Genomic DNA, 19,026 nt, shown 5'->3' with positions numbered 1-19,026 from the left:
ATCTCCAGATCTTCACTCTGCTCAGGGTTCTGCTCCTAGAGGAACTGAGAGAGATCCCAAGGTGCCAAAAGTTTATGGACTTTATAAAGAAATGTACATTTTCAGCCTACACCTTTATCCAAAGCAACTTACAGTTGAGACTGTTTACGTTACAAGCACTTGAGGGTTAAGGGCCTTGCTCAAGGGTCCAACAGTGGCAACATGGCAGATGTGGGGCTTGAACCAGCGACCCTCCAGATACTAGTTCTGTACATTCACCACTGAGCTACCACTGCCCTAAATGTTTGGGTGTGGCTGGTCTGGAGGACACACTGAGACCTGAACTCAACATTTAAAGAGCTCTGACCCATACAGACACTGGACATGGGACTCCACCGGACCTCTGAAGGAGTCCAGAGGTATCTGGTACCAGGACGTTACCAGCAGGTCCTTCATCTTCTGTGTGTCATGAGGAGCCGGACCGGTCGACCTTCTTCTGACCTTCTTCTGTTGCTCCGATGTCCAGTTTGGATGCCTTTGTGCCCATCATAGGTGCTTTGGACCACGGGAACTGTAGGGGTTCGATGCAAACCCTTGAGATCTTCTGTTGGTCCATACTAGACACCAGACCCATCATGTGACTCGTCCCTCCTCGGACCGTTGTGGATGGGAACTCACTCTAGCTGCTCATGAACCCAGCAGTCATGGTCCAAAATTTATTGCCAAGCCTTCTAGAAGAGCGGAGGCTGGTGTAGCATCGGTTCATATCATCATTGACGTTCGTACGTTCACCAAGCACGTCGTTCCAGACGTGTAGTTTAGCTTAGCATGATTAGCGGGATGTTCTCTCAGGCTGCTTATCGTTACCGTGACGATTACAGAAATGTTTGTGCCGCGCGGCCGGGCGACCGTTCCAGCGTATCTTCGTCTGCGTGTGGAAAATGTTCCTCTCCAGTCTCTGACCCTTCTGTGTTTGGAATATCTGGGCGTGTTTACTCCTGTCCGCTATGTAAACGAGATCAGGATGAGGAGTCTGCACAGTTCGGATTGCGCAACAGTCCACGGGCTTTAACGCTGTCCGAGCTTAACACACATCTGGGTTCACATCTGCGAGCTTAACGTCGGCGATCCGCCAAGAACGTCCCGCTAATCTGAGTGAAATAAAGTGTTTAACTGAGACGGAGAGAGTCAACCACTGACTGACGCTCAACACATCGCTGAGGAACTGTGGGAAACTCGGCTGTGTCTGAGGGAGGGAGGTCCACGGGGGACCTCTGCTGACCTCAAAAGGTTTCACGTCCATCATCTCATCCACGTTACCCAACACGTCCAGCCCTCCTGCCGTCGTGCCTCAGCTCAGCGTGAATGCGCCTGTGCTTTCATGTCAGAAGAGCAGAACATCGAGCTACATGAAGTACACGAAATAACTGTGAGTCTGATTGTGAGCTTGTCCGTTCTGAAGAAGTACGTCTGTGGGAATTTGCACCCGTTCAGCATGTGTATGTCTCGACATTGATGTTGCGCCGGTGCCTCGACCAGAACACAAGGTCGCAATCGACCTGAGACCCGGTGTTACACTGCTGCACCATCGATACCCCGATCACACGTCTGTTTGTCCAGTCTGTCACACACACACACACACACACACACACACACATGAGTAAACACGACACACTCAAAGTCGATACAGCTCATCACACACTCCTGATCCTCTCTGAATGTCACTCAGGATGACCCCCCTCAGAGGGGTAAATAAGGTTCCGGTATAGACTCACTGCCGCACCACCGGGGGTCTGGAGTGTGTGGTGAGAGAGGAAATGAGGTGCAGTCTGGCCGAGACTTCTGCACTATTAACGGACGATTTGCAGAATGTCGAGTGTGGCTCTCCGTACGCGATACGGCTCTCTGTGAGACTCCGAAAGAAAGAGTCGGCTCATAGAAAATATATAATTAATTTTATAGAGCTGTTGTATATATTTTATATAATTTTATATAGTTTGTTTTATAGACCTGTTATATAATTTTATATATTTTATATAATTTGTTTTATAGACCTGTTGTATAATGTTTAGGGCTGTCGAAGTTAACGCGATAATAACGCATTAACGCGACCTCAATTTAACGCGATTAAAAAAATTAGTGCCATTAACGCAAATTCTAGTTCATGTTGACACTTGACTGGTAGAACAAACGTTTTAATGTCGGACTTGCCACCGTTTTTCATTTGCGGTTTGTTAACATAATGTAACCGATCGTGGTAGTGATGCACTTGCATAATAAAGAAATAAATACACGCTATATTCACAAGTTGTCGGGAGCAGAACACTTTATTACACTTAATTAACTTCTTCTTCTGTACCGAATACCGGAAAGCTGAGTCGAGCACGTTAGTTCATGAACTATGGAAGCCCCAAAGGGTCAAAACACACTCACTTCGTGTAGAAACGTCCATCAAACCATCGTCACGATACAACCACAGACAAGTCTGATACAATAACTACGCCTTATCCCACCTAAAGCACCGCTGATCTACAATGTTTGCTGATGGAGAAATTCTAACCTACAATCTGACATTTACTGCCTAATATGTGAGTGAATAAACTCCCTTACAGTTTTCTCTTGTCCCAGCAGTTTTTAACATAAGTACATTTAGCATAAAATGTGTTCACCATTTTAATTGTAACATTTCACTTAAAAATCCTTGTTTTCTATAACATTTACACAGATTTTTTTTAATGCGATTAATCGCGATTAACTATATGAAATTCCGAGATTAATCGCGATTAAAAATTTTAATCGTTTGACAGCCCTAATAATGTTATATATAATTTTATATTATTAGTTTTATAGACCTGTTGTATATATTTTATATAATTTTATATCATTAGTTTTATAGAGCTGTTATATAACTTTATATAATTGTATATAATTAAATGTATAGGCCTGCTGTATAATTTTTATATAATTTTATATCATTAGTTTTATAGACCTATTGTATAATGTTATATAATAATATATCATTAATTTTATAGACTTGTTGTATAATTTTATATAATTTGTTTTATGGACCTGCTGTATAATTTTATATAATTTTTATATAATTAGTCTTATAGACCGGTTATATAATTTTATATACATTTTTATATATCATTAGTTTTATAGACCTGCTGTATCATTTTATATAAATTTTTATATATCATTAGTTTTATAGACCCGTTGTATCATTTTATATATAATTTTATATCATTAGTTTTATAGACGTGTTGTATTATTTTTATATCATTAGTTTTATAGACGTGTTGTATTATTTTTATATCATTAGTTTTATAGACGTGTTGTATTATTTTTATATCATTAGTTTTATAGACGTGTTGTATTATTTTTATATCATTAGTTTTATAGACGTGTTGTATTATTTTTATATCATTAGTTTTATAGACGTGTTGTATTTTTTTTTTAAATCATTAGTTTTATAGACGTGTTGTATTATTTTTATATCATTAGTTTTATAGACGTGTTGTATTTTTTTTTTAAATCATTAGTTTTATAGACGTGTTGTATTTTTTTTTTAAATCATTAGTTTTATAGACGTGTTGTATTTTTTTTTATATCATTAGTTTTATAGACGTGTTGTAATTTTTTTTATATCATTAGTTTTATAGACGTGTTGTATTTTTTTTTAAATCATTAGTTTTATAGACGTGTTGTATTTTTTTTTATATCATTAGTTTTATAGACGTGTTGTATTTTTTTTTTAAATCATTAGTTTTATAGACGTGTTGTATTTTTTTTTATATCATTAGTTTTATAGACGTGTTGTATTTTTTTATATCATTAGTTTTATAGACGTGTTGTAATTTTTTTTATATCATTAGTTTTATAGACGTGTTGTATTTTTTTTTAAATCATTAGTTTTATAGACGTGTTGTATTTTTTTATATCATTAGTTTTATAGACGTGTTGTATTTTTTTTAATATCATTAGTTTTATAGACGTGTTGTATTTTTTTTTATATCATTAGTTTTATAGACGTGTTGTATTTTTTTTTATATCATTAGTTTTATAGACGTGTTGTAATTTTTTTTATATCATTAGTTTTATAGACGTGTTGTATTTTTTTTTATATTATTAGTTTTATAGACGTGTTGTATTTTTTTTTATATTATTAGTTTTATAGACGTGTTGTATTTTTTTTTATATTATTAGTTTTATAGACGTGTTGTATTTTTTTTTATATTATTAGTTTTATAGACGTGTTGTATTTTTTTTTATATTATTAGTTTTATAGACGTGTTGTATTTTTTTTTATATCATTAGTTTTATAGACGTGTTGTATTTTGTTTTATATCATTAGTTTTATAGACGTGTTGTAATTTTTTTTATATCATTAGTTTTATAGACGTGTTGTATTTTTTTTTATATTATTAGTTTTATAGACGTGTTGTATTTTTTTTTATATCATTAGTTTTATAGACGTGTTGTATTTTTTTTTATATCATTAGTTTTATAGACGTGTTGTATTTTTTTTTATATCATTAGTTTTATAGACGTGTTGTATTTTTTTTTATATCATTAGTTTTATAGACGTGTTGTATTTTTTTTTATATTATTAGTTTTATAGACGTGTTGTATTTTTTTTTATATCATTAGTTTTATAGACGTGTTGTAATTTTTTTTATATCATTAGTTTTATAGACGTGTTGTATTTTTTTTTAAATCATTAGTTTTATAGACGTGTTGTATTTTTTTATATCATTAGTTTTATAGACGTGTTGTATTTTTTTTAATATCATTAGTTTTATAGACGTGTTGTATTTTTTTTTGTATCATTAGTTTTATAGACGTGTTGTATTTTTTTTTTTAATCATTAGTTTTATAGACGTGTTGTATTTTTTTTTTAAATCATTAGTTTTATAGACGTGTTGTATTTTTTTATATCATTAGTTTTATAGACGTGTTGTATTTTTTTTTATATCATTAGTTTTATAGACGTGTTGGCAGCAGTGTTAATTTCGTTGACGAATGATTTTCGTCATAGTTTTCGTCAACGAACCTTTTTTTCATGACGAAAACGAGACGATGACTAAATAGAAACTACAAAAAAAGATAAAAACTATGACGAAATGAATCGACACTTTCGTCAACGAATAAAAACGAGACGAAAATGTTTGGCAGGGACGACATCCAATCAGAACTGATTTAGTTTTGTGGAAGGTAGGGACAAGTTAGGAAGAGATCCAATCAAAACTACTTTAGCGTATGAGGAGGGGCGGGACAAGCCGATCAGTACTAATCTTTTGCAGTACCGCGTTAAGAGCACACTCGCACAAATTTGATCTGAACCCGGGAAGACCAGACTAGCCTGTGAACTTTCTTTACTCATGGAACCAGGTTAACTCCACAATGTCAACAGGGAGAAAGAGGAGAGTCGATATATCTGGACACATTTCTCATTTGACGTCATGAAAAACAAGACGATGTGTAAACCATGTGGGGCGATCTCGGGTAAAAACACAACACATCTGAAACATCTGGCACCGCTGGCAGTATAATGGCAACATAATGTCACAGCTGCTTTTACAGTACCCAGTTTTATAAAGAATGTAATATGCAATTTGTTATGAACAATGCATATATGTTTCAGGCAGAGCGGAACTACTGGTCATTAATATTTTGTTATTGTTATGCTCAATAAGCAGGTCAGGTAAATAAAGATGTTTGAAATAAGTTAAATCTGTTTTTGTGTGTATTGCACATTCAAACATTAATAATATTCCATAACTGGTTAAAAATGTGTCATTTTGTGTAAGTGTATATAATGACTTAAATAATTTAAGGGAAGTGATGAAAAAGCATTTACATTTTACACCCTTTATATTTATTTTAGGGCGGCACGGTGGCTAAGTGGGTAACACTGTCGCCTCACAGCAAGAAGGTCCTGGGTTCGAACCCCAGGTGGGGCGGTCCGGGTCCTTTCTGTGTGGAGTTTGCATGTTCTCCCCGTGTCTGCGTGAGTTTCCTCCGGGTGCTCCGGTTTCCTCCCACAGTCCAAAGACGTGCAAGTGAAGTGAATTGAAGATACTAAATTTGTCCATGACTGTGTTCGATATAAACTTGTGTAATGAGTAACTACCGTTCCTGTCATGAATGTAACCAATGTGTAAAAACATGACGTTAAAATCCTAATAAACAAACAAATATGTATTTTAGTCGACTGAATCAACTGTAGATTTAGTCGACTATATTCTTATGATAATTAGTCGACTAAAACTAGACTAAAACTAAAACAATTCAGATGACTAAATTATGACTAAAACTAAATTACATTTTAGTCAACAGACTATGACTAAAACTAAATCAAAATTTGCTGTCAAAATTAACACTGGTCTGAAACACCTGAACTGAATCATTATGAGTGTCCAGATACTTTTGGCCACATGTTGTTTACTGTATAGCTGATGATCAGACGCGGCGGTTTATGGTGAGACGGAGAGGAGCGAGGCTTAATGGATGATGTGGGTGGGGCTTAACGATCATTGATGGCTGTGTTGGACAGCTCTGGGGGGGCGGGGCGTTCAATGTGTGAACACACACACACACACACACACACACACACACACACACACTCATACGCGCAGAAGGTGCATGATGTCATCACTGCTCCTGCCAGGTTGACGCTGTGTGTGTGTGTGTGTGTGTGTGTGCGAGTGTGTGTGTGTGAGTGCGTGTGTGTATGTGTGTGTGTGCGAGTGTGTGTGTGTGTGCGAGTGTGTGTGTGTGAGTGCGTGTGTGTGAGTGCGAGTGTGTGTGTGTGTGTGTGTGCGCGTGTGTGTGTGCGAGTGTGTGTGTGTGAGTGTGTGTGTGTGTGTGTGTGTGGGTGCGAGTGTGTGTGTGTGTGTGTGAGTGTGTGTGTGCGTGTGTGCGTGTGTGAGTGTGTGTGTGTGTATGCGAGTGTGTGTGTGTGTGTGTGCGAGTGTGTGTGTGTGTGCTCTGCGTCAGACAGCAATCTGTGCCGAGGACAAAACAGCACAGCGGCTTAGTCAGTCACACACACTCACACACACACACACACACACGCACTCACACACACTCACACACACACACACACACACAGCCTCACCCTTTCAACCTTTGAAACCATAGCAACACCACGCAGGAGGCTGTCAGGACCTCCAGTCGGTCCCCGTGACTGAGGCGTGTCTGTTATCTGCACCTTATGAAAACATGCAGAAGGTGGCATGGCAATGAACTGGTGTCCTGTTTAACTGTAGTGTTTCCGGCCCTACTACCAGCCTGAATAGAATGATGGGAAAACAAATGAATGAATCAGTGAATGAGTTCGAATCTCAGCTCTGCTACCGGCCAGCCGGGTGCCTACACAGACAGTAATCGGCTCTTCTGAGGGAGGGAGGGTCGTAGTGATTCCTCATACATGCTGCAGTTACGCCCCCTGCTGGCTGATCGATGGCGCATCTCTGTGCGCCATACAGATCTCCAGAAAAGAAGCGGTCGGTGCTGCACATGTGGCGGAGGGGGCGTGTGTTAGTCGCGTCCCTCCTCGGTCAGGAGCGGAGGGGAAATATGATCAGGGAATTGGATACGACTCAATAAATAAAAAGCTGATCATGTAGACGCAGGACACCGTTCAGCCCGTCAGCTGCTGTTCCATTTCACAGACCTGAACTCACGACCACATGATGAATCACGCCGCCGCTGCCGCCGCCCTACACCGTGACGGATTTTTCCTCCTCATGTTTACGTTAAGCTCATCTGGGCAGATCTGAGAGCGGCGGCGCCCTCCTGGCGTACGAGGTGCCAGACGTGAGAGCGGCGGGTTCGGTTAAACGTTTGAAGCTCGACTTTAAATAAACAGAGATCAGACGGTTTCACGTCCATCATCTCGTCCATGCTACCCAACACGTCCAGCCCTCCCGCAGTCGCGCCTCGGCTCAGCGTGAACGCGCCTGTGCTTTCATGTCAGAAGAGAAGATTGAGCTAAAACAAAACGACACAAAATGATGTGAGCTCATCCAACATCCCGTTTCTCACAAGACTTAGACAGCGTTTATACAGCTTGCACTGATGATGCGCCGGTGCCTCAACCACAACACAAGGTCGCGTTTGAATCTGAGACCTGGGTCTTTGTTTGTCCAGTTTGTCTCACAAACACACACACACATCAATAAACACGACACACTCAGAGTCGATACAGCTCGTCACACACTCCTGATCCTCTCTGAATGGAATGTCACTCAGGTTTATTTGTAAATTGGGGTGTCAGGGACAGTTTAAACGTTTTTGGTACACGGAGGGAGACGTTCACAAGTCACAAAATACGAGTCCGAGTCAATATAATCTACACAAAACATATATTATAAATGTAGAGTAGAAATAAAGAAATAATCTGTAAGTTCAGATAAAAACAACAACAGATTAGCGAGTGTATTTAGCCGTTTTACTTCGTGTCTTTACTTTCCTCCTCATTGTGTAAATGAATGTAATTTCTGTAACAAGAAGGTTCCAGTTAAAAGCTTCAACTGATACGTTTTGTTTTCATTACAGAACAAAAGCGCTCGATAAATCACGGCACAGCGGCCAACATCCCAAACACAGCAAAAACAATCATAACCGCTGCTTACCTTAGCTTCTGTTCTTCCAGATGCTACTACATTTATAAGCGCGCGTCCCATTAGGAACAGAATCCGTTATTTTGTAAATGTGCTTATAATTAAAAACCTCCAAACTTTTCCCTGTTGTGAAGTAAAACAGGAAGTGGTTAGAAAGCCGATCGAGCGTTTCATTACCACGTCATCTGTGTGACGCAAACTGAATAAATGCAAATAACAGCATTTCTTACTAACAATTACAATCAGACGCTCTGATTGGTTCAGAAAGCGCTCTTTCAACCATTAGCACCGATTCTGTAGGAGCGTTCCATTCACCCCGGCTGTTCCTGTGAAGTGCACTACGTAGGGTATTCCACCATTTTAAGTGAGATTCCAATCCAAAAGAGGGAGTAGTGAGCGACGCTTCATCACTATGCCGGAAACTGGCTTGAACATTTACACATTGTGTGTGTTGTGGGTTAAGACGGCCGGAGTGTTATTATTATTATTATTATTATTATTATTATTATTAGAGAGCAGAAAATGACACGATCAGAATGATGTCGGATCATATATATACATACTGTATATATACTTATCACACGTAACTAATGCTGCTGACTTTTGTTGTCCACGAGTCATTTTTTTGCGAGTCACGAGTCAAGTTCAAGTCATTTGAAACGAGTCTGAGTTGAGTCTGAAGTCTCTGTGTGTGTGACTTACGTGCAACCCGGACTCGAGTCCCCATCTCTGACACGGAGTGAGATGTGAGACGTGAAAAAAAGAGTTGCTGGATGATGTGAAAGCAGCAGGAACAACAGCTGCACAGAGGACAATGAGATACTAGCTGAAGCCCAAACAAAACTCAACCCCGCTCTGAAGTACAATTAAATATCGTGTTAAATTCTGAGTGTGTGAGTCCATCAGAGAGACTCCTGGCTTTCGCAGAAAGGAACGAGTCAAAACTGAACCACAGCGCTGTGAAAGCACATGATTCTACATCGCAGACGCCTCGAAGCTGAGACTGGAACCAATAACCTGGTAAGGTACACTTAAATTCCTGTGTTTCAGCCACAACAGTCACTAACAGGTGAAATAAATCACTTATATAAAGGAAATGACGTGCTTCTGGCTCTGCAGCAACAGTTTAGGGAAGGCCACTTCAGTGTCCTGCACAGAGGCTTGACCTCAGCCCTACTAAACAGCTCTGGGATGAACCGGAACATCAACTGATCAGTCAGCGCACAGTCGTACTAATGCTGACACCTTTTGACTGAACGGGCACAAATCCCCACAGACATATTTCAAAAGTGGCTGTTGTTCTAGCTGAAAAGGTCACACAGAGGTCGCTCTGTTTTAATACTGTCTGCTTTTGAGGCGTCCGAATACTTTCGGTCACACGGCGTATTTTCTTTTCCTTCAGGTCTGTGAGGAGACGCAGAGCGCCGGTCCTGCGAGTGCCACGCCCATCGGCGGGTTCCTGTACGGAAAATTTCAAGGCGCTGTCGGTTACGAGGGCGACGCCTGCGCCTCCTCTGAACTCCCTCCTGGAGACGGCAGCTCCGCGAGCGCCTCCCACAAGCCCGCCAATTAAAACCTAATTACAATCTGGCGGGATGGAGCTCGTGCGTGGCGCCCGCCAGCTGCCGTGCCATGTCAGATCATCAGAACATGCTCGAAACATGATCCTGGTTATTATGCACGGGGCGGGGTCCAGCTCCAGAGAGACGAGGACCGCAGCCTCAGCACCCCCGACACGGTCTCCAGGAGGTTCTGCATGTTCCCTCTGTGCCCGTGTGACCTGTGTTATGAAAACTGGCATGAGGTGGCACAAGGTGGACAGGCTGTGTCATTGTGTCTTACATGTAGTGTTTTCGACTGGCATTGCACCCACTATGACCCTGACCAGGATGAAGGAGCAGGTCAAGAATGGCTTAAGGCTTTGTGGACTGATGGACACCGGGTTGCCAGGTTCTTCTGTTCACTGTGTGGTTTGGGCTTCGGGGATTGAAAGAAATCTGGCAACCCTGATTGAAAGCACATTTGATTATTTGTATGCGTAACATGACTGCTAGTATTTGGTTCCAATGCACATTTTAATCTCACACACCATCCATATTGGCCAAAGCAGGTCAAAGAACCACACACGCCTCGCCTGGCGCCACTTCTTTTCACCAGACAGCAATGAATTCTATTCCAGAGCTTTAACCCAACATGCTCTCTGTGTTCCTTCACCACTCACGGTGGTGCCACAACCAGCCACTAGGAGTCGCTGTTACAGCAGCAAGGAGGTGCTTCCCATTTCCCAACCTCTCTCCCTCAGGCACACGTCCAACCAGGCTGACGGAACCACCAAAACTCGAACCAAGGGCCTAACCTGGGCAACAGCGGGCACATCAGATCACTGCGCCACCCAGGTGGCACTTTATTAACAATCACATATAAATGTAGATTTTCCATTTTCAGTTCTGTTTGTGATGTTGTTAGTTGGTTTCCCCTCCAGCACCCCTCCCGAATCCCCCCGTGCCCCTTATCAGAGGCTGGTCTCGGCTAACTGTTGATGGTTTGTTGGTGAATAATTCAGTGAGAGACGGTGGCAGTGCCAGGCTTCACAATCCACACACCACGCTTCATTCCTCTCCGTAAAATCACCACATTCACTCACTCAGTCACCTGGTCAGGGTCGCAGTGCGTCTGGCACCACTTGTAAACACACCCTGCATTTACGTACCCACACACACGGGCATTGTGGCGTCGCCAATCTACCTTCTGCATGTTTGGGAGATGGAACAAACCTGAACAGTCCAGATTAGACCTCACAGACGAGGGCTGGTGGTGGTGAGGTTCGAACCCAGGTCTTTAGAACCCTGGAGTTAGGCAGCACTCTGCATTTCTGCAGCCAGGTCCAGTGGTGTTGTGCTTTACATCACTCTACTTGCTTGGCATTGCACATTGTGAGCTTGTGTGTAGCCATGAAGCTCCAGTTTGGGACTCAGTAGTGAGTGTTACAGTCAAACACACTAACATATACACTAACCTAACATACTAACCTCGTTATGTGTGTAGGTGCTTGTTGTTGATGAGTCCTGGTGTGTCACTATGGTGTGTATGTGTGTGTGTGCACGTTTAGGAGTGTGTGTGTGTGTGTGTGTGTACTCATACTCATGTTGATGAATACTGCACTATGATGCGTGTGTGTGTAGGTGTGTAGGTGTTTAGGAGTGTGTGTGAACCTGAGTTCGTTGTTGATGAATCCTGTATTATGATGTGTGTGTATAGGTGTGTGTGTGTGTGTGTGTGTGTGTGTGTTCATACACACCACTGATCCTGAGCTTGTTGATGATGAGTCCTGCACTATGAGGTGTGTGTGTGTGTGTATAGGTGTATGTGTAGGTGTACAGGAGTGTGTGTGTGTGTGTACTCATGCACACCTCTGATTCTGAGCTTGTTGTTAATGAGTTCTGCACTATAATGTGTGTGTATAGATGTGTGTGTGTAGGTTTTTAGGAGTGTGTGTGTGTGCTCATACACATCTCTAATCCTGAGCTCGTTGTTGATGAGTCCTGCACTATGAGGTGTGTGTGTGTGTGTACTCATACACACCTCTGATTCTGAGCTTGATGTGATGAGTCCTGCACTATGAGGTGTGTGTGTGTGTGTGAACCTGAGCTTGATGTGATGAGTTCTGCACTATGAGGTGTGTGTGTGTGTGTGTGTGTGAACCTGAGCTTGATGTGATGAGTCCTGCACTATGAGGTGTGTGTGTGTGTGTGTGTGTGTGTGTGTGTGTGTGTGTGAACCTGAGCTTGATGTGATGAGTCCTGCACTATGAGGTGTGCGTGTGTGTGAACCTGAGCTTGATGTGATGAGTTCTGCACTATAATATGTGTGTGTGTGTGTGTGTGTGTGTGTGTGTGTGTGCCAGGTTAAAAAAAGTCCATAAACTCTTACATCCTCATCGTCGCGCGCGGTCCCGCGCCGGTGCTCGTGCTGGCGCGGCTCGGGGCTCGTGCCCGGCACCTTGTCGCGCGCTCCTAGCAGGCGGCTGGCCTCGAGCACGCGCGGGAACGAGTTGCTGGTGTTGATCTTGCCGGAGACTCTCTGGTACAGAGAAGCCATGCGGGTCTGGTGAACGAACACTGGTCCAGAGAAGGGCTAGCGGGGGGTCCGGAGCATCAGCTCTTCTGCTGCTCACGCGCTGGCTTTATGTTCTCCTATAGAATCAGAGCACGAGAGGCTAATCCGGTGCGTCCTGCAGTTTTAGTCCGGTGATGTTTCCTCTCTGCAGCAGCAGAGTCGGACAGGACGAGTCGGAGCGTCTGATTGAAATTCCGCGCACGTCGCCGGTCTCAGTCCGTCTCAGTCCCGACGGTGCGCACCGGAACCGCGTCCCTCATACATCCAGTGCACGGTGCTGCAACCTGAACACCACCACTGACCCCTCAGCGTGCGTGTGTGTGAAGCACAAGGGTCGGTGCTCAGATGTCCAGGACACGCGACGTGCACCAGAAGCTTCCAGCTGCGGAGAACATCTGCACCAATCACCGCACACGCTTTAATAAACGCGCAAAAACGCACAGTGAGGGTGAGGAACACGGAGCTGATCTCCAGGTCCAGACGCTCAGATCTCACATCCACTCTGGTGTGTCAGCTTCTCCTGAACGATTCTGCGCTTCACTTCTCAGCTCAGCAGAAGCCGAACTTAATACAGGACGATTTGAGATGCTGCAGCGCCACCCAGCGGTTAAACCGCACAACTGCGGAGGCTTCAGTATACAGCGCTCATTTACTCGAACCGTTTTCCTAAATGTCTCTTTAAAGGTACTGGACCAGTAATCGAAAGATTGCTGGTTTAAACCCCACCACTGCCAGGTTGCCACTGTTGGGCCCTTGAGCGAGGCCCTTAACCCTCAATTGCTTCCATCCAGCAGCGTTCGATTATGACTGCGGAAACTGATGTTTCATGAACATCTCAGCCGATTTATTTCTTTATTTATGATTATTAATTATTTTGTTTTCTTTTGATCTTCATTACATTTATTAGAAAGACTTAATCTTCACATTTTACATTTTTTATATATTCTTTTCTCTATTTTTATATGTTTTTCATATTGTTTTTTTTCTTTTTTATTTATTTATATTTCTTTTTTTCTTTAATTTTTTGGTGTCTTTTGTTTTTATTTACCTATTTAGTTTTTATTTCTTGTATTTTCTTATTTTTTTCCTATTTATTTTTTCTTATTTACTTTTATTTCCATTTTATTCGTTTTTTAATTTAATATCTTTTTTTTCATTTTCCTTTCTATTTCTTTTTTCTATTCTTTTTCAGTCATTTATTATTTATTTATTTATTTATTATTATTTTTATTTATTTATTTTAGTTATTTGTTTATTTATTTATTTTAGTTATTTGTTTATTTATTTTAGTTATTTATAAAAATTTTATTTATTTGTTTTATTTATTTATTTATTTTAGTTATTTGTTTAATGATTTTTAGTTATTTTATAAATAATCAACTGCAGGTGGTCAGCAGTTCTATATTCTGTTCCTTGTTCCTTGACAGTTGTAGCCAAGCGATTAAGGTACTGGACTAGTAATCAGAAGGTCGCTGGTTCAAGCCCCACCACTGCCAGGCCCTTAACCCTCAGTTGCTCAGACTGTACACTGTCACACTACTGTAAGCTGCTTTGGATAAAAGCGTTTGATAAATGCTGAAATGTAAATGAGCTACGACTGTCATAATCAAGGACAGATTAAGGACAGTCTGGGCCCCTGGGCAAAGAGTTGAATCACATATTTGAAACAAAACGTCTGTTATGAAATATGGTAGCTTGCCTGGCAATTTGTAGGTCCATAGAAAGTCAAGGAGCCATGGTAAACGACTTCTATGGAAGTCAAGGGCCCCATAGCAGGGGCCCTCGTGATTAAGGGCCCTCTAATGGTATGCCCTGCTCTTCTCTAGGGCCCCCTGGTAGGGGCTCTCTTAACCAGGGCCCTCTAAAAATATGCCCCCCTCTTTCCTAGGACCCCTAATAGCCAGAAGTCGAAGTCAGAGCAGTGCCACAACGCCTCATCCATTTTCATAAGGGGCCCAAAAGCATGGCTAGGGCCCCCAAAAGCATGGCTAGGGCCCAAAAGCATGGCTAGGGGCCCCAAAAGCATGGCTAGGGCCCAAAAGCATGGCTAGGGCCCCCAAGAGGCCCTGGGGTCAAAGTCCCTAATAGTCAGAGGATCCTTAAAATGGAGGGCCCTCGGAAATAAAAATATATTGTATCATAAATGTTGATAGGCATCGCAAAATGTTTTGGGCCAGGGCCCCCCCGGGGCCCCCTGACCTCAAGGGCCCCTGGGCGCTGGCCCCACTGGCCCGGTCAGTAATCCAGCCATGGTCATAATCCTACATCCTTCCTGATGTCCCAAACTGCATTCTGCTGCCAATAGCAACTACTCCCAGTTTTAGTCATTTCCATTTCCCCCCCATATCCTGCGACATTCCCGCCTGTGACACACATGCAGTTGTTGGCTGCTAGTTTATACCTCTCAGAGGTGCAACCTCAGCATACCATGATGCCTCCACCAGCCAGCAGAGGTTGCATTTGCAGCAGCAGCCACCCTCCCTCAGACACAGCCAATCATGCCTGTTAGACCCGGGCCAGTCCTCGAGATCTTGGGCAGTTGTAGCCTAGTGGTTAAGATACTGGACTAGTAATCGAAAGGTTGCTGGTTCAAGCCTCAATCCTGAACCCTCAATTGCTCAGACTGTACACAGTCACACTGCTGAAGTCACTCTGGATAAAGTGGCAGCCTGGTGGGTAGAGCTTTGGGCTATCAACTGAGAGGTTGAGGGTTCAAATCCCAGCTCTGCCTTGCAGTCACTGTTGGGCCCTTCAGCAAGGCTCTAAACCCTCTCTGCTCCAGGGGCGCCGTACAATTATTCTAAACTGACCGGCCAATAGCAGAGTAGAGATTTGTGTGTTTTAAATCAGTCATTAATTCACACGTCATGAAGACACACCCGCTGATCTTACTTATTTGAAGTAAGATTACGTTTTTTAGACTTGAGGTCATCAGACGTTCCTCATCATATCAAGCCGGACATAAAACGATCATTTTCTCCAGAAAGCCGCTCCCACTGCGCCTCAGATGTTGAGGAGAGGGGTTCTGATCACATCCCACATCCCCCCAGTGCACGGCTGCATCATCACCGTTCCACTTCCACTTAATCCCACTTTTGCTGAGAGTTCCCGAAAACACGGCCCCTCTAAACCGGGGTGGGGTGGAGGGGGGTCGGCGACGCCCCGCATTACAGATGCGCCACTCGCATCACGCGCTCTCACAGGAATTGATTTTTGTCTGGGGCGTGAAGGAAGCCAGGCTGAAGGGATTAAAGAATCTGAACGCTCATCAGTGCGCAGTGAGGGACGCCTGGGAAAAAAAGTAAGTGCCCCCTCCATTCAGTCTGACATGAACAAACAGCAACAGCGCGGAGGAGCTCACGAGGCAACTAACAGAGTTCTGAAGAGGCAAAGTTACGGGTGCTATAATTACAGGTGCAGAACAGCATCAGAGAAGAGGAACAGCAAACACATGATGGTGTTAGATGACAAGACCCGGCCCAAAATCAGACTGGAACAGGAACGGACCTTCCCCAAACTATATACACTATATGGACAAAAGTATTGGGACGCCCCTTCGAATTTATTTAATCTGTGTATTCCAGCCACAACAGTCACTAACAGGTGTAATAATTCGATAATAAAGGAAATTATATTCCCAAATTTGCAGCAACAGTTTAGGGAAGGTCCTTTCCTCATCCAGCATGATCAATCAGCGCCCAGCCATACAAATGCTGTCACAAATTCCCACAGGCATACTACTTCAGTAGCAAGACTACTACTAAGTGCATACCCTAATCTCCCCATAGCTAATGCCCCCACCCCCTACCCCCTTACCGGACATAAGCCATTAGCCACTCAAGTCCACACAGACGCACGACCGGTCGATAGCACCGCTGAGGTTCGAACCCTGGATCCCAGATCTCAGCAGTAAGGGGCCAACATACTTTACTGCAGCACCACTCAAGTGCTTCACAATTCAGACCATAACGTTCATTCATTCATTCATTCATCAGGCTAAAGGTAGGAAACCCTCCGGACAGGTCACAGGTCAGTTCATCAGAGACGTCCGTACCCAATCATGTCTGTGTGTAGACGCCCGACCGGCTGATAGCACCGCTGAGATTCGAACCCTGGATCCCAGTGGTGTTACGTTGGCGTATTTTACCTCCGCGCCCCCCGAGCGCCCTGCGTATTATATAAATGTTTAAACAGAGCTGAGATTTGGGGCGTGGCGTGATGCGCCCCCTGTTAAAGCTCTCGTCCCTTCAGCAAACAGCGGAGAAAAAACGGTGTTTATTTTGGTCCTCTAATCTACCGAAAATATACAGACGAGAGACGAGACATAAAGGCCAGCGGGTCAGAAACTCAATTCTGTTCGTCTGAGAGTCCCAACGGAGACAAAACACACCGAGACCAGGAGAGAATATCAGAGAGAAATAAAGAAAACAGAGGAGTCGATACGAGCGCTGAGAAACCTGCCGGATTAATGAATGCAGCACAGAGATAACATGTTTAACATTTATAATGCTGTAAAAAACACTGCTCCTCACAGCAAGAAGGTCCTGGGTTCGATTCCCAGGTGGAGCGGTCCGGGTCCGTTCTGTGTGGAGTTTGCATGTTCTCCTCACGTCTGTGAGGGTTTCCTCTCACAGTCCAAAAACGTGCAGTCAGGACAACTAGAGCAACTAAAGTCCTTCTAAGTGTTTGTGTGTGTGTGTGTGTGTGTGTGTGTGCCCTGTGATGGACTGGCAATCTGTCCGTGGTGTGTCCCACCTTTCACCCAATGAATCAAACCCACCGTGACCCTGACCAGGATAAACAGACCATGAATGACTGAATTAATAAACTCATTTTTCATGCAGAAGGTGGATTAGCTGCTCTGAAGTGATTCTGTGTGTGTGTGTGTGTGTGTGTGTGTGTGTGTGTGTGATGTCTTGCATTCCATCTTGTGATTCCAGGTGGCTCAGGACCCACTTTGTCTCTGATCAGGATGACATGGATGCTGAAGATGACAGACACACTCATACACACTTACACACTCTCTCATACACACACAGTCACACGCACGCACACACACACACACACACACACACACTCACACACACACACACACACTCTCGTACCTTGGTGCTGGTGTTGATGTGAAGCTGAGCACACACACTTCACACTCACAAACACACACACACACACACACAGACTTACACACACTTTCTCTCTCTCTCTCTCACACACACACACACACACACTCACACAGAGACTTACACACACTCTCTCTCTTTCACACACACACACACACACTCTCACACACACACACACTCACACACAGACTTACACACTCTCTCTCTCTTTCACACACACACACACACACACTCACACAGAGACTTACACACACTCTCTCTCTTTCACACACACACACACACACACACTCACACACACACACACACTCACACACAGACTTACACACTCTCTCTCTCTTTCACACACACTCACACACACACACACACACTCACACACAGACTTACACACTCTCTCTCTCTTTCACACACACACTTCACACTCACAAACACACACACACACACACAGACTTACACACACTTTCTCTCTCTCTCTCACACACACACACACTCACACAGAGACTTACACACACTCTCTCTCTTTCACACACACACACACACACACTCACACACACTCAAAAGAAGCTTTATTGGCATGACAAATAAGGACATTCGTATTGCCAAAGCAAGTTACAGGGAAATATAAACAATAAAAATAAGAAAGAACAAAAATATACAAACAGTTACATGTGCAAAAAATATAGAATAGAATAAAATATTAATAAAAACAGTGCAAAATAATAACAATAAAAAGTATAATATTTACAATAATGAGGTAGTAAAACAATCAGTTTGTGCGTGTGTGTGTGTGTGTGTGTGTGTGTGTGTATGAGACATGGTCACCCACTGTCCCTCACCTGGTGGCAGGTGTAAGTATAGAGTGCTGCTAGTGTGCAGCTCTCTCTGTGCTCCCCCAGTAGGTGGGGCAGTTTGTCGGGGTCTGGGAGGGAGGTGAAGTTGGGGATGATGTTGTTAAATTTAGGGAAGAATTGGGAGCGGACGTGGTGGTACTTGGTACACCGGGTGAGGAAGTGCAGCTCCGTCTCTACTGTACTGAGAGTGCAGTGCTGACACAACCTCTCCTCCCGGGGCAGCCAGGACCGGGTGTGTCGCCCCGTCTCCACGGCCAGGTCGTGTGCGCTCAGTCTGTACCTCGTCAGGGTGTTTCTTAATTTAGGGTCGGATACTGTGCTCAGATAATCTGCTGC

General features: G+C 43.3%; 1 protein-coding gene across 2 annotated transcripts in view; it reads right to left on the bottom strand.

Annotated features, from left to right (window-relative positions):
- Positions 1 to 13,037, bottom strand: part of dpp6b (dipeptidyl-peptidase 6b) — a 108,126-nt gene extending 95,089 nt beyond the window's left edge. For both annotated transcript variants that reach the window (XM_062993757.1, XM_062993758.1), the window contains exon 1: positions 12,537 to 13,037. In XM_062993757.1, the coding sequence (XP_062849827.1) occupies positions 12,537 to 12,704 (168 nt within the window). In that variant the 5' untranslated portion in view covers positions 12,705 to 13,037. The remainder of the gene's footprint in view (positions 1 to 12,536) is intronic.
- Between the last annotated feature and the right edge of the window lie 5,989 nt (positions 13,038 to 19,026).

The sequence above is a fragment of the Trichomycterus rosablanca genome, chromosome 4 (genome assembly GCF_030014385.1).
Source record: "Trichomycterus rosablanca isolate fTriRos1 chromosome 4, fTriRos1.hap1, whole genome shotgun sequence".
Classification (NCBI taxonomy): Eukaryota; Metazoa; Chordata; class Actinopteri; order Siluriformes; family Trichomycteridae; genus Trichomycterus; species Trichomycterus rosablanca.
Note: the sequence above shows the minus strand (reverse complement) of the source record. Positions and strands in the feature narration are given on the sequence as shown.